Source organism: Colias eurytheme, chromosome 19 (assembly GCF_061535395.1).
Source record: "Colias eurytheme isolate Ceu_HAF_F1 chromosome 19, ilColEury1 Martin Lab GWU primary, whole genome shotgun sequence".
Classification (NCBI taxonomy): Eukaryota; Metazoa; Arthropoda; class Insecta; order Lepidoptera; family Pieridae; genus Colias; species Colias eurytheme.
Genome location: NC_142998.1, coordinates 1,665,884 through 1,681,863, shown reverse-complemented (window position 1 = coordinate 1,681,863; position 15,980 = coordinate 1,665,884). Strand labels below are relative to the sequence as shown.

Here is a 15,980-nt window from a genome sequence, read left to right as displayed (position 1 = left end):
AGGAGGCATAATGGACGCGCTGTTTGCTCCTGCGTCCACCTGTACCGGGTGCGGCGGACCGCCTAGGCGGATTTTATCTAACAGACGCTCGCCGCTCACATCCGCCTGCCTGCGTCCACTAGACGGGTCGGGGCGGGCCGGGCCGCAGCGCACCGCCGGCAGAAATCCGCCTGCGAAGCGATATCCGCCAATGCGTTGCGGCCCGCCCCGGCCCGATCCGTCGCTAATGGACGATGTTTCATACAAAACATAGGCCGGCGTATTTTTGCGTTGCGCTGCGGCCCGGCCCGATCCGCCTAGTGGACGCCAGCCATATATCCTCTTTGGTGTGTCGTCTGTGGTCTCATTGTCATTGCAGAATTCTCTATAGCATGGTCATTGTTTTTGCTTCACGTTTGCTCATTTCAAGCTCATTGATACCAATTTGCCATTTGGTGTGGTCTTTTGAGTTTTTTGCTCAGAACAAAGAATCCTATCGTTGTTCAGAGGTTTTTTGACTCTTTGACGTTATTTTGTGAAGCAATGCTATAGTAATGGATTTGAATGAAAAAGAGTTATTGCTTACAAAGATTTGCTAAGTGCCATCAAGTATGTATTTTTGTTTCAAGTCGAATTTTCGAATTTATTGCAGCATTGTACTCTCCCTGTTCTTGTTTGATTAATTTGTTTGAGAATGTTTCTTTATTCAGATGTTCTTTTCATTCGTCCTATTTGCCGTGTAGTATAATTAACAACCATTTTTTGTACATCTGTACAAAAATGTGAATTGTTACTAATTATTTATTCATTATACTCTAAACAACTCCATCAAATGTGTATTATATTACTTATATGTAATTAAAATAGTTAATGTATTAAATATATTAGTTGTGAACTGAAATATTTAAGAGGGTAAAATGTGAGTGGTTAGTGTGGTATTTTATAAAACTTGATTTCATTATTACTACAATTGAGGGGTATAGAAGCAAAGGTGACTAAAAGTTACAAATGTTTTTGAAGTTTTTATGTTTTGTCTTTAGTGTAGTGTTAGGAAAAGATTTCAAGCAAGTTTGGGCTAGATTCACGCGGTAGTTACAGAATAAATGAGGTTACAAATTTGGAGATTGTCGTGTTTGTTTCTCCAAAATCTATGTAAAATTTTAGATTCTCGTCATTCTGCCAATTTTCACCGAAGTGCTTCTTCATTAAATTATTGACATCTCTTTTATTTTCAGCAAATTAATGTTTACTGAATATGGTTGTATCAAGCCCGGCTGAAACATTGCCTCACTGCCCATTCTTTTATAGATGCTGCGGTAATTATTCTGATTCAGATTGGTCCTATAATTTTCTTCGCCAGTGATAAAAACCTTTCCTTGATTCGTTTTTCTGAATAAAAACATTTTTGTTGTGGAAATTTTGAAATGCCATTTTCCAGGTGGAAGAAGTACATCTTTTATTGCATCTTTCCAATCATTAACAAGACACTGATCTATAACTCTTATAACTGTACCAAATTCTCCTAGAACTGATGCAATTTGCATTATTAGAAAACTGATTTTCTGTCCAGCTGTAAATAAAAACATTGGCCTTGTTTAATTTTGTAGTGGATGGCCCTTGCACAATAGTAAAGCTGCCTAGTGTGATATGCAGCTTGGTCATAAACTTTTGGAAGAACTTGGTTTTTTTGGCAATCAAAACTCATAATCAAAACTTCAGGACTTTCATCTTTTAAAACCTTGTAAAATTCTTTACATTTCAATGCGTGTAAGTATTCTCTTTTGTGCCATGTAAGTTTGTTTAAACTTTAATCAGTACATTTTTTTAATTTTTTCAGCGCAAGTTCTGTGCAAGTTGAGCAAACATCACCTCTTGGGACTTTGAATCCCAAATTAAATTTTGTATTAAATATTGAACGGAAATAGCTTCCCTTTACTTTTAATTCAATGGCACAACTTTCGTTATACATTTTGTATATTTTATTTATTGACAATTCACTTGGGAGATAATGCCTCTTTGTGAGATCGACAGTAATGAGATTCAAAACATTTTAAAGAATTTAAAAAACAAACTACAGCAGCCTTTTTTTCTACGAATTTGTGACTGCGTTGATTTCCACCACGTTTTTCTATGGGCATCTGCCCTTGCTCATGAAACACTTTTGTGGCATAGTTCAATCGAGCTCTTGTGATAACCAGTATTGCTAGGAAACTCTTCTGACAAACAGGAACCAAACACTTAGTACATATTTTATGAACAAAACATTTAACTTGAAAAAGCTTTAGAGCTCTGATGCATTTAGTGGCTCGTCTTCTTTCTATTGGTGAGGTAACGCAGTATTTTAAAATAAAGGCGCCTTGGAGCCTTATTTTTCTTTGTAAAAATTGTTGTGAAACTGTTGTATGTCCTGGTGATTTAATGATTTACACTCATAAGCTTTGCTATTATGACCACAAGCTAGCTTTGGTTGTTGTTTTGGTGATTATCTGCAAACAAAACAATAAAATTTTGAATGCATTGAAAGTGAAAAATAGCACTGCAAAGTAACAGACAACAAAGTTTAAAAAATAGTACATGAAATATATACCTTTCTGTCTTCTGGATTGTTCTTTTCCACTTTCTAGGGTCCCTTAACTTTTTTCTAACTTGGTTTGGAGGCACTTCACAAGCACTTAGCTCCATTTTATTATTTTGCAAACCGAAAACTTCATACTGATTGACTTGTAAAAATTTGAATCTGTCAAAACAAAAGCGACAATCTCCAGAGGACATAGACAAGTTTGTTTCATTCACTAGTTTTTAACCATACTATTAGTTATAAAGCATGCTCCGATTCGGTTGGTGCCAACCATATTGGAACCAATATAGCAACTGATCCAACATTGCTACAGATTGTCCGACGGTTGGCATTGAAGTAGTGAACTTAGTAGTAGTCTTGCCACCGATGCCATCGATCGTCGATGCATAAACATCATCAACATAGGATGTACGCATATTGTCCAACTTATTTTTCAACGTTTTTAAAGTAGCTGCACTGTCAATTTTTTTTTAAACTTTCAGCATAATCAAATACGCTTGATTTCTGGCATCTCTATTAACGTAATCTTTGTTACTTAAGTCCCACAAACAGGGAAAGTCTTTATAAAGTTCAAGTAACTTTATTATTATGTCACGTTCGGTGACCGTAACTCCCTCGGCGTTCATGTTGACGTCCTACACCGGCGGCGTTGCGAATGCGAATGAGCCGATTTGGTCGGAACAAAGCTTCCAAAATTTCCAATTTGGTTGGATCGGATAGGAATTTGGTTTGGTCGGATCGCCGGCGCATCCGACCACGTCCAACCAATATTAATAATAGTGGGTATCATTTAAGCTATCACCAATTTAATTAGTTTTGTGTTTCTTAAATAATAGGGTTTGTCCTCAAAATAGTAGATCTGTCACCAAAATGTAGTCACCAAACAATGCAAAATCAGTTCCACAATAAATCACCTAAAATCTTGAGATATAAGGTCTAGTACCAAATAAATGTTTTTGTATGTATTATAATAGGTGTGTCCTAATAAGTATTTAAGCAAACTAATTTAAAGAGATCACCAATTAATCATAATATTATTTTACTAGAAAATTGCATTAAGTTCAAATAAAAAATTAGGGTTGTCATCATCGTTTCAACCAAAAAATTCTGCTACTTAACTAGACTCCCAAGGTTCTAAATTACCACTGGTAGTATAAATTATATTTAAATAAAATTTTTAGCAGAGTAGTAAATAAAACAATTAAAGTCAAAATAATCAATATTTATTGTTTAAAATAATAACCACTGAACAATCAGCGCTGGTTTAAAATAGCTGGCTTATGGCTAGCAGAATAGTAGATAAAACACTTAATTAAAGTTAAAATAATCAATATTTATTCTTAAAAATAATAACCACTGAATAATCTGCAGCTTTGGTTTAATAGCTGGCTTATGGCTAGCATAATTGTAGATAAAACACTTAATTAAAGTTAATTTAATAATCAATATTTATTGTTAAAAAACAATAATCACTGAATAATCAGCGCTGGTTTGGATTTCGAAGGGCGCCCCCTTTTTCTTTTCTGGCCGATAAGCACATTTTTAAAGCGCGCCAATTTGTCTCTGCCCCTTTGATCATTTTTTCATTAAAATTATAAATTGATGTATTAAATTGGTAACGAATACTATTAATTTAATATCTGAACGAAATAAAATGTTACTACTGTATTGGTGACAAAATATCAAATAAAAAGGAGTCGCAGTCAGGGATCGATAATCGATTTATTTGGTGACAGATCTACCATTCTGAGCACAGAGCTATTATTTAAGTAACACAACTGTTATTATAAGAACGAAGTTTATATTCATGTAATGCAATATAATTTTATTGGTTATCGATCTCTTATTTTACACATATATTAACATTAATTTGATAATTCATACCTGGGAACAATTTTTGTTTATCTGAGAACGAAAATATTTCGTGGTGATAGATCTATTTATTAGGTGATACAACTTGATGACAAATATAAATTTTGGTGATAGAAAATATAGTTCCCAATAATAATTATGTCGGACCGACCGCTTTCTTCACTTTCCGATTTGGTCGTGGTCGGAAAAAGTTGTTTTTTAAACGTCTGTCACATATTTTTGAGCAGATTGCCAAGTTCTTGATTTTGTTTAATAAAAATGTTCACTTTGTTACGCCAACTACCTATCTTCCTTTAAAAGCTTTTCATTTAACACATAGAACGCCGACTCAACTTTAGTAGTTGTTCCGTTTGGGCCGTGGAGCTCACCGGTGACCGACAGCAATACTACCCGTTCAGGCCGTGGGGCTCACCGGTGACCGCGCGACGGACTCGTGTTTGAACTCAATTTTCTCGCTGGAGGACACAGTGCCGGTACAAAACTACATTGAGCGTGCCCGGCGCGGCCCTGGAGAACAGTTTACGCATACTAGCTCGTTTCGACACTAAGTATAAAAAAGACTATGTTGATTTTTTGGCTAAGTATACAAGATGTGGTTTTAATATAAAAGAAGGTTTACAAAATATATGGTTTATTACAAAATATTTAAAAACCGTTTTATTATACGTTAGGCAAGCACTTATTTTCGGACTTAGTAAAAAATAAACTAAACAAACTTCGAAAAAAACTTAAAATAACTCAAAAAAAATATTTGGCGAATAAATGAAATCAGTCTTCTTCGTCGCGAAGTCGGGTAAAAAATTGGTCAATTATGAAGCACATTGAAGCAAGATATGCATAGAAAAGGTTTCTCCGGGCATTGTGGACAAAACATTCTCACCTTTTTAGTCTTGTTTTTAGCCAACTTTCTGCCGTAAGTAGCTGCGTTAATTTTGTAACAATTCACACATGCCCGCCTGCTTGTTCTGGCTTGCCCTTCTTTTTGTTGCAGTTTGTGTATCATTCTTCTAGGTCTTCCAACTGGAACATCTTGTTGGCTGCAAAATGACTTCAGTAATTCCAGCCGGAAGTCTGCCATTTGTATTTTCTTGCCAGTAACGCTTTGGTACAAGACCAGTGCATTGACCACTGCTGTGTTTAGGAGAAGGTTGATTGCATATTTCTTGTACCATTTTATCGATTTCCTCAGTGGAGTTGAGTAAGCAGCCATCTGATCGGACATATCTACAGCTCCTTTAGCACCGTTATAATCAATGACTATTTTTGGTTTAGAAGTAACTTTGTTACTAATTCGGGCTCCGTTTGAATTGGCACCAAAAGGTCGAGAGCTCTTGGTAGAAGAGTAACTTTTTTCTGCTTTGTCATTCTAGGTCTCAGAGCAGACAGTTTAGGATCAGATGATAGAAGAAGATTGTGCAAGATATCCGAGAGCTCTTGGTAGAAGAGTAACTTTTTTCTGCTTTGTCATTCTAGGTCTCAGAGCAGACAGTTTAGGATCAGATGATAGAAGAAGATTGTGCAAGATATCTTCATTTGTTGCTAACCTACTTGTTTTTCTTGCATGGTGTTCTCTATAATTACGAAAATCTTTATTACGAGCCTCTGACGCTTCTTCTGACAATTTCCCTATTGGCAATAGCCCAAAATGTTCAATTATATCCGATCCGTGCATAAGTAGCTTATGTACGCTAGAGGGCATATAATACCAAGGATATAATTGGACATAGAGTTTTGCTGTATTTTCACAAAATTGTGAGAATTTCTGAATATCTACCCGTTCTCCAGATGCAATTGCTTGCAAAATCTTTTCTCTCTTCATCAATTCCAGTAATGCAAGCGGACGTCTTCGCATCACTAAAAAACCGTCTTGCAGTATTGCCATCGTTAGTAGTGCCTGACCCTTGTTTTACAATATCCACAAGCAAGCCCTTCTGTTCCTTAAAGGCTTGCTGTATTTGTTTTTTTCGTTGAGCCAACTTGTTTTTGTCCTCTCCTCTTGCACTCCACTTTTTAAAATCCAAGCGGTAAGCTAAAAAATTAATATAAATTTTTTAAATAGAACAATCACGATGAATTCTATAAGAAATAATTAATTATATGACTTATTATACAAAAATAAATACTATATCATATTATAACTAGGCAATAGGCATGTAGACATATTATTTTTTTGCCACAAATGAGTACTCATAGCATAGATGTTTTTTACCTCGTTAGAGGTGTTGTAAACGTTTTAATTATTTAATTTATCACTGACAGTCATAAATGAATTGATTAGGTACTTACCTATATGAAGCAAACATTCCATACATCGAATCCAGGAATGCAACGAAGAGAGTCCGTATTTGTACATGTCTTCATGTTTTACTCTACGATGTAAGTTATTTAAATTGTTCATCTCAGAAGGTTTTGCTTTGCATATGTCACACACAGCTGCTGAAGTCTCTGATATGTACGATGTAATCTTTCCATCGATCATTGTCTTCATTAGTTGATGTTTAACGGTGACTTCCTGTAGTTGAAAGGGTTCGAGAGCTTCTATTTCATTGTCTATATCTGTTTTTTCAAGAAGTACTGCCTGCTCACTTTCTTTCATGAACTTAAATCGGATTGGGCGACAATAAACGTAGAGGAAGGTCGGTCATTCTCCCATGTTATACTTTCACCGTGTAGAAGTCTAATAGGAACTAAGCTCGCCATAAAAACACTCGAATCGTCCAACTCTGTTTCGCTTGATTTTTGCTTGTAGTTGCTCTGGCTTGAAGCTCCATCGAAACCCCATTTGCAGATTAGAGTCAAATCAGATTTTTTTTAATAAATCAAATTCTAGTGCTTCCAATAATCTGTATACAGTTAAATCAAGTAAGGCCTGGAGTTTGATACAAGCTCCATCTTCTGTTATTGTGACGTCCTCTTTTGAGGGGTAACAACTTAATTTTGCTTGCTTTATCTTGTGGTATGAAGGATAAATATGGACACCTTGTTCACTTGCAGAGTCACGTAAATTAATATACTGCCACTTTGATAAATTTAATGAAATTAATAAAGCTAATGCTTTTTCAGGCGTATAACTGTTATCTCTATTTTTGTGATCTAAGCAAGTCTTCACTTTTTCAATATCTTCGGGGTTGCTTAGTAAATGAGACATTATTTTTCCTAATTCTTCATTTCCGCAACTTTTAAAACTTTGCAAAGTAGATTTTTGCAGTTCTTGTGGTGACAGTGACTTGCTCAATTGCTCAACACGTCTTCGTTTTTGCCTATCACCTAACTCTTCAAATGGTTTTCGTGGTGAATAGAGTGAAGAAGAAGTTGAAGCTACTGGCTCTATTTGAGAGGGTGCCAAATTTTCTAAATTTTCATTTGTATCATAATTTTGAGGATTTTGCTCTTCTTGGGGGATGATATCTTTAGGCCATATAATGGCGCTCTCTAACCAATCTCCATTTCTTTTCACAAAATTAGAAAATGTTCTATGTGACCTTTCCCATCTACCAGAAATATTTGAACAAAATTTACGACAAAACTTCAAAAGCGTTGCACTATTTTCTTCCGTCCAATTGAAATTTAACGTCTGCTTTAGATATTCACATAGTTTTTTATTATCAGAAAAGGAACCAACTTTTTCTCTTAGCACCATGAACAAATCGATATTATTCACTAGACTTTCCATAGCACAAAATTTTTTATGAACTGCACGAGATGCCTTGGTAGTAAGTACGTATCTCTTACTGATTTGATTTAAATTAAAATTCTTTATATATGCTACAATTCTTCCCTTTCCTTAATAACACGGTAATTGAGTTGTTTGTCACATAAAAACAGAAGAATCATAACAATGTAATTAGACAAACTGTGATTACCTATCTGCTCATAATACGACATATACTTACAGATCATTAACAAAGTTACCAGCCTAATAACATTGCAAAATAAGATAATCACCTGCATATTTTTGTCTTTTTGGTTTTTTCATTTCATTTTATAGCATCATTTTGAATAATATTAAAAAAAAATTTCTATATTTTATTAAAAGCTTAAATTTTATACATATATTTTGAAATGCTGTTTGTATTTATTGATAGTGCTAGTTACGCTTCATCCTGACTTTTTTTATAAGAATGCTTCAATATTTCAGTTTATAATTGTATATATTTTATGTCAAAGTTATTATAAGTTTCTAAATTTAAAGTAAATTTTACAAATTTGTATTAAAATTGATCAAATTTAGCATTTAAAAAACAATAACATTGATTTTAAATTGAATTTTTTATTAAATTTTTGAATTTAAATATTGATTGAACGGGCAAGTTTGGGTGCGCGCCCATAGTGTGGGATTATAGTCAGAGAGCCAAACAATGATACTAAAATGGTTTCGACACAAGACCTCGCAAGACTTACTGGAAAACGACCACTTAAAGTCCCTTTTCATACAACAAAATTAGAAAACATTTTTTTTCTGAGAAACCGCAAGTCTTACACAAAAACTTTTAATAACATGTCTTCATAAGTAAGATAAGATCTATCGATGGGCATTTTTTAAAATTGATTTTGACAAAAAAAGTTGCTTTGTCCGCAAATAGCAGTTTCGACCCACTGTGCGGCGTGCGCCGTGGTGGTCACCGGTGGACGTCAGCAATTATTTTGTTAATTCTTTGGATAGTAATAAAAAATAATTATTTAGATTGAGGTTTTTGGCTATTTTGAACCATATGGGCCAATTAAATATAATGTGTAAAATTTGTTGAAATCGTAAATTGGCGTCAGCCCATAGGAAAAGTATAGAGGTGGTCACCGGTGACCACCACGGCGTTCAATGTGTTAATAATCTAAATTCTAAAATGCATATTATTATGATTATGCTGAATTTTAATATGCTAAATAAGATATTAAAACTTACAAGTTCTTTACCAATTGGTTCATTCCAGATTGAATTTTAATGATGACTGTTTCTTGTTTTCATTTAAGTAACTGACGACGTCGCCTATTCTTGTGCTACTCAAGGTTAGTGCGATAGGAGTACACAAAAAGATTGGACATAAACCAACGGGAAACTATTAAGTAATTCTTGAAGCAAATTTTATCGCTCTTGTTATGTCAATTTTAATACTTCACCTTAATTTTTTGAATAATATTTTTGTCGATTGGCTGGATGAGCGCAGTATGATTTGGAGGCGTGGCCTGGAACCACACGTGGCTTCCTACTAATATGGGCAGATCTTGCAGTATCTCAAAGTACTGAGTCTGCAGAAACTCTAAAAATCTCTGCCCGTTGTTGCCCATATGTTGCTATCTAGCTATTCTCCAATAAGCCGGTCATGAATGATTGCTGCCCACATATTCACTGAAAATTCATGCAGGACACCGCTTGGACGCACAGCTATAGGATTAGTGGTCATTCCGGTGATTGGTGATTCCAATTCATTCGATTTCGATTCAGCCCGAGTAAATTTGGCTTCGTCCGACCACTTAATTTTTATAGGAAATTATAGTCTTGGCGGACATTTCTAGACATACACGAGCACGAATGTAGCACTAATTGTATAGTCCGGTTCTCGTATATCTTGCACTCGACGGAAATGGTACGGACGTAGCCTTTCTTTACGTAGAACTCTCCATTCATTCGACTTCGACGAATTCTTTCTGATTCAGGGAAAAATTATTTAAAAAAATCGTAAGTATTTTTTTCATACCTATTTTTATTAAAAACCATATGTTGCAGAACTACAACACCATGCCCATGCACTCACTAGACAATAACTAACTACATAATATGAAAATTTTTAAACAATTTTTTTGTCGTGGTAAGACAAAGATCTACTCCACACTTCTCACACCTTGTTTGCGTGTATCCCTTGTATCCAGGCATTTTGCTGCGAACTCAATTACCAGGCCAGTGATCAACATTCATCAGTCCTAATGTCCTTAGGAGGAATATGTTGAGCTGGTCCTCTCCTTCACTTTGCTTGTATTTCCATTTCAATACTGTTGCTGTTACTTGGCCTTCCTCTTTTGTTGCAGAGTTCAAATGAGTTATTTACTTTGGCTAATACCTCAGCTAGTTCTAGTCTATAGTGACGTAAGTTTTGAACTGATGAATTGGCTTCAGTTGTTTTTAAATCTTTATACACAAGCCAAGAATTTATTACCGTCATGTCCAATAAGTGGTAAAAGATACGAAGATACCACTTTCGGCTTCTCATTGCAATTTGGTACCTCCCAATAAAGCTATCCATTAGGTCCACTCTGCCCATATGGGCAGAGTGTCCATATGGACATTATATTTCTTTATTATATGTGGGCATGAAATTTTAATTCTAGTCTTATTTGCCTTGTCAAATCTTTCTACTTGGCCCACAGGTTCAGTTCCAACATACGAAGATAGAAAAGTTACAACTTAATTGTCCTTCCAAGTAACTGCTGTCAAATCAATACCGTCAAATTCAGTCATCTCTTCATAAGTTCCATGAGGAACAGATTACTTCATCTTTTTTTTTGTCCGGCAGTTTGCAATTCACTAGCCTGTTAGATTGAACAGTACCTAGGCTATAGATTTTCCCAGAGAGCTGCCCGGTTTGTGGATCCCGATCACAATTGCTTTCTTCCACTGAGCGGGGAAGGTAAAATTGGCCAGGAGACAGTTGTGAGTTAAACTTCGATACCAATATACAATTAAAAAAAAAAGTCTCCGCCTGGGGACTTTTTACTAGCAAGTGATTTAATTAGTGATTTTACTTCGGTGGCCGTCGTTGGTGACAAAGTCTCGGCATCGGTACGAGGGCTTGAGGTAAAGCGTGCGATCTCTTGATTAACTACGTCAACCCTTTACTTCGCAAGATAAGTTTTCTTATATTTTTTAATTTATTGGCAGTTTAATTTGTTCAATTAGGTGTATATGTGATCCCAAAAATAGTAAATAAAATCTAGCATATATATTCTTGGAAAACATATGTTGAGAATACTCAACATTACGAAACATCTAAGTAGAAATGGACATTAAATGTAGTTGAGTATTTTCAACATTGCTCATAATATAAAAGATGAATTAGCAAAGAATAATACCAGTAACATTTTAGAAAAAATATTTATTTTTGAACATGGTAATTATAAAAACAGTTTCTCTTAGAAACTAAACACAGTCTTAAGTTACACTTCACACAATTGACATTGTTGTAGCCGTCTTCTTACAATATTTGCAGCGACCGTATGACACAAATACTGGGAAATGGCCAGTGTTGTCGTATCTGACAGCATCTGGAGGTCTGGGAGCCATGGGAATTTTAATTTGCAATGAAGCGTCATTCTCTTTTAAGACGTCACGGGTCCTATTTTTATTTAGTAATTCGTGTTTTGGACGCTCTAATTTTGGTAATTCATATCTTTGTTGAAGAGTTTTTTTTTGGTGGTTGTTGCCTATTTCTCGATGTTTCCGCCATGATTCTGAAGAGAAAAGAAAATATTAAATAGACGGATGAAAATAAACGTACTTACCCTATTTTTCTTTGGAACAAACTTATGAAGACACCAACCTTATTTTGTAACGAAAACCAAGAGAAGTAAAAACACCAACCACGCCATTAAAAATATTAACACTGGAGGTAAAATAATGTTTTACAATAAAAACTCCGAAAGAAGCATAAAAAAACTAGTAAACACTGAACTCAACACTGTTATTGTTTACAACTTGTACAAACGTACAAGGTACAAGCAACATATTGCCTATTACTAAATATAATATAAACGCATTGGTTATTGCATCATCTATCAAAAAATAGAATATTCGTGTGGACACGAATATTCATTTGCGACTTCGTCTATATTGAGCATATTGAGCTCTTTTTTGGTCGAAGCGATCGACACCACCCATCTGTTTTGTATATTCTGGTATAAGCTGAGGGCATTTTATAGTTCTGTTGCAAAATCTTTTTTCTTTCGGATGGAATGCTGTGCTTACACCATTCATTTGTTTGGTATCTTTCCAAACAGCAAATCCTACGTTCCCCTTGACTCTCCACTTCCATTTTTCTTTCTTCAGTTTTTTTAGTTTAGCACTTGACCTTTTAGCAGCTTCTGTGATCCTCTGATCTTCTTCTCTGTTTCAAGTCTGTTTAGGTTTCTTTACTAAAATAGGTAAATCTACGGGATCGCTTCTAATCGTTGCTGTGCTGTAAACCCCTTGATTATATAAATCTTGCAAGAGAAAAGAAGATATCAAAGGCCATATGACCAGAGTACCCATTTGTCAATAAGGGAGTGATTTTACATTACTTCCCAGTCCTGTCTCTGTAGAATCAGTCGTGCCTGTGTAAACTTGAAATTGATACAAATACCCCGTATCACTGTCCGCTCTACATTATATTTTATAGCCTCTTTTCACGGGTTTCATAGGCAAATATTGTTTTAGGCTAGAGCGACCTTTTTTTTTTGAGTTTTACCATGCACTCATCTATCGACTGTGAGTTTGATGTCGTCGCATTCTGTTGACATAGATTGTTCAACCGATCGATAAGCGGCCGCAACTTATATAATTTTACGTAGTTTTCATCATTACGGTATGGCATTGTCATGTTGTCATTGACATGTAAGTATTTCAATATTTTTTGGAACCTTTGCAATGTCATAGTTTCAGCTATCTCTACAACATGTAATAGTGGATCACTTGACCAATAGTCTTCGATGGCGGGAAGTACATGAATACCCTGTATATTATATAGGTAGATATTATATTTATTTGCTTGATAAAAAGGTTCAAAATTGGAAACACGTATTTTTCGAAGAGTTCCTTGAAGTTTTGGATTGGATTGGATTTGTTATGCAATAGAAATCTGGTATCTAACAAAATTAGCGGTCCACAACTTCAAAGAAATTCTCCATCGAAAAACACAATGAGGGTTCAATAAAAAATATAAAATTAGTATCAAAGGTTTATTTCCAAAACCGCATCAAAGCCATAATCATACATTTTTATAGTATGTAGTGATTTTATGTGTACGTGACTAACAGGAAAAGTTGTTCTTGACTGATTTGAGTATGGAAAAACTTGTACCCGTTCCTGTGGGATTTCCGGGATAAAAAGTAGCCTTTCTTATTCTGGGTCTTCAGCTACCTATACATTTTTATGATTTTGCTTATAATGCCTTTCTACATTATACGAAGCAAAGTAAACATATGGGTTTATGCGCCTTGCTTTCAATACTTATATTGACTTAACCTATCCTTAAACTAATTTATCCTATATACATATTCTACCGCTTTCAATAATTCCTCAAAGGGGTCTCTATGATTAATTCTAATTTTTCTTCGCCATGAATATTCGATTAACCAATCTGTAAAATCTCCCTTATTATGTTCTTGGCGAAATGCTCTTTTGAGACCCCGCCACTGGCTCTCTATTCTTTGGGTGTGTGTCCCGTCTGGTGCCACAAATTTATTCGTGGGATCACTATGATTTACTCTTTTATGAATGTATCCATGTTCAGGAAGACTAAACTCATGTCCAGTAATCAGTGTGGATGATAGAGCCTTCCTGAACATGTTTCTTAATCAGTGGCACCAATATCTCCGCTGATCTGTCATTATCGGGACACACTTGAATCATCCCAATAACCCAGTGGCCTTCAATATGTCTCCCTCTATTATATTTCCTTCTACCAAACTTTGATTCATCAATTTGAACTATTTTATTTATCCCACCAATCTTCCCAGTACTCTCTAAATGTTCTAATTCATAAATGACTATTACTGTTTCTCTGCAGTAACTGTACCAGTCAGCAACTGTTTTTGCAGAGAGTACTGGTTCATTTTCAGAAGCTAATTTCCTTCTGTGCCAAATGATATGTTAGGCCCTAACTGCACGCGTACATCATTTGGAATACTAATGTCCAAACCATGTGCCCAAGGCACGGCTGATAGATTTGTTTCGACAGTTGCTTTTTCTGCACCGAAATCTCCCTAACTGACCTGACTGCGTCGACTCAGATGACAGTGTCATTGGTCGTCTGTGATAGCTGCATTACTTTTCTGCAGGTATCAGATTTCTTTCTACTGAAAACTGAATACACTGCTCCTCAGTTCCCAGTCGATTGAATACTTTTTTCCAATTCCACATGGCACTGCAACAAATACAAAATAAATTAAGATACAATATAAAATTACACAATTTAACAGATTTATGTTTCGTTGCCCAATAATCCTAAACTAATTCTAACCCATTAAGGGTCCATATCCAGCCTTCTTTAGAAGGTGGTTGACTTCTACATTCAAGGAAAACTAAATTTTTAAAAATAACTTTCATCTCTCGGAATAACGCTATGTGTTCTGTCCTTTCTTTTACAGTGCGACACAAAAGAGATGAAAATAAATGAGGGCGCCACCGTCGCTCATATAGCAACACTGATACTGCGACGCAAGCGATCTTGATACTATAGAATAAAAATCCAAAAATCTATATAATATAATCTAAAATAAATACCGCGATTTAAACCGTTATAATTGTTTCATTGTAGCAATAGTGTAATTTAAGACAAAAATACATTGGTATTTTAATTGACCTACCTAGGTCAAATTTTACTTAAATGTATTTGGAATTAGTTATTTTATAAAAATCGGTCAAGTGTTTAGACTGCAGAGGCGCACATAGAATCAAACATACAAACAAACAAGCATACATGCAGCTCAAACACATTACCCTCTTTCTGGGTCCGTCGGGTAGAAAAAAACAAGGCGATTTGAAAACCACATATTTTTATTTTTTTTGTAGATAAATTTTGTACATTAATATAATTCATCAAAATCTAAATATTCTACTCCTTCAAAGGACTGATCATCACTCTGTTTCGAAGTACTGGCAAGAGGGTACGGGGCATCTTCAGTATCTGTAAATATGATACAGTAAATATGATTTTTTTCTTATGGTTTGATTGATTAATAGATAGATAGCTGTATGAAAACAGTTATCACTAAACTATGTAGTAAAATCTAAACTAGGTACTTTATTTGAGGCTGGTTGGATTGGATATAACTTCTTGACTCAAATTGTGCTGGTCGCACTATAAAAACTAGTTTTTGTTTACATACAAATAACCTCAAATTAAATTGCGAAAACGTAATAATCGCCATACATACATACATTAAACACTCGTCACTAATGGAATATTCTATTTTACGTAGTACTGAGCAAAAATAAATGGAATCTTACCGGTATATTCTGCTGTACGTTTGTAAACGTTTTCCAAATCAGTCAATAAATTTCCAGCTTGAAATTCGGACAAACACCGAATAAAAACTTTATACACCACATCACGGACACCGCTACGTTTAACCTTTTTCGTGATGTCTCCTTTTTTATTTAAATTTCTTGTTCTAAATAACAATTTTATCTCAATAATTCTCCACTTCACGAAAAAAACAACAAATTTTGCCAATTCAGGGTTGCCAGGTAATGAAAAACGAATTAGTTCCAAAATAATTAATTTCATCTCTTTTATGTCGTACTATATGTTCGTTGAAAACTTTTTGCCTCTTAGATCTGGGGTATATGCGTTTACACTAT

General features: G+C 35.0%; 1 protein-coding gene and 1 pseudogene across 1 annotated transcript in view; one reads left to right on the top strand and one right to left on the bottom strand.

The window, feature by feature from the left end:
- The first annotated feature begins 410 nt into the window (after positions 1-410).
- The window catches only part of LOC149899987 (uncharacterized), a 45,071-nt gene continuing 29,501 nt past the window's right edge, over positions 411-15,980 (top strand). The window contains exon 1 of the mRNA XM_090112979.1: positions 411-588. Coding sequence (XP_089969105.1) covers positions 544-588 — 45 coding nt within the window. The 5' untranslated portion in view covers positions 411-543. The remainder of the gene's footprint in view (positions 589-15,980) is intronic.
- Positions 13,652-14,255, bottom strand: LOC149899993 (uncharacterized; annotated as a pseudogene).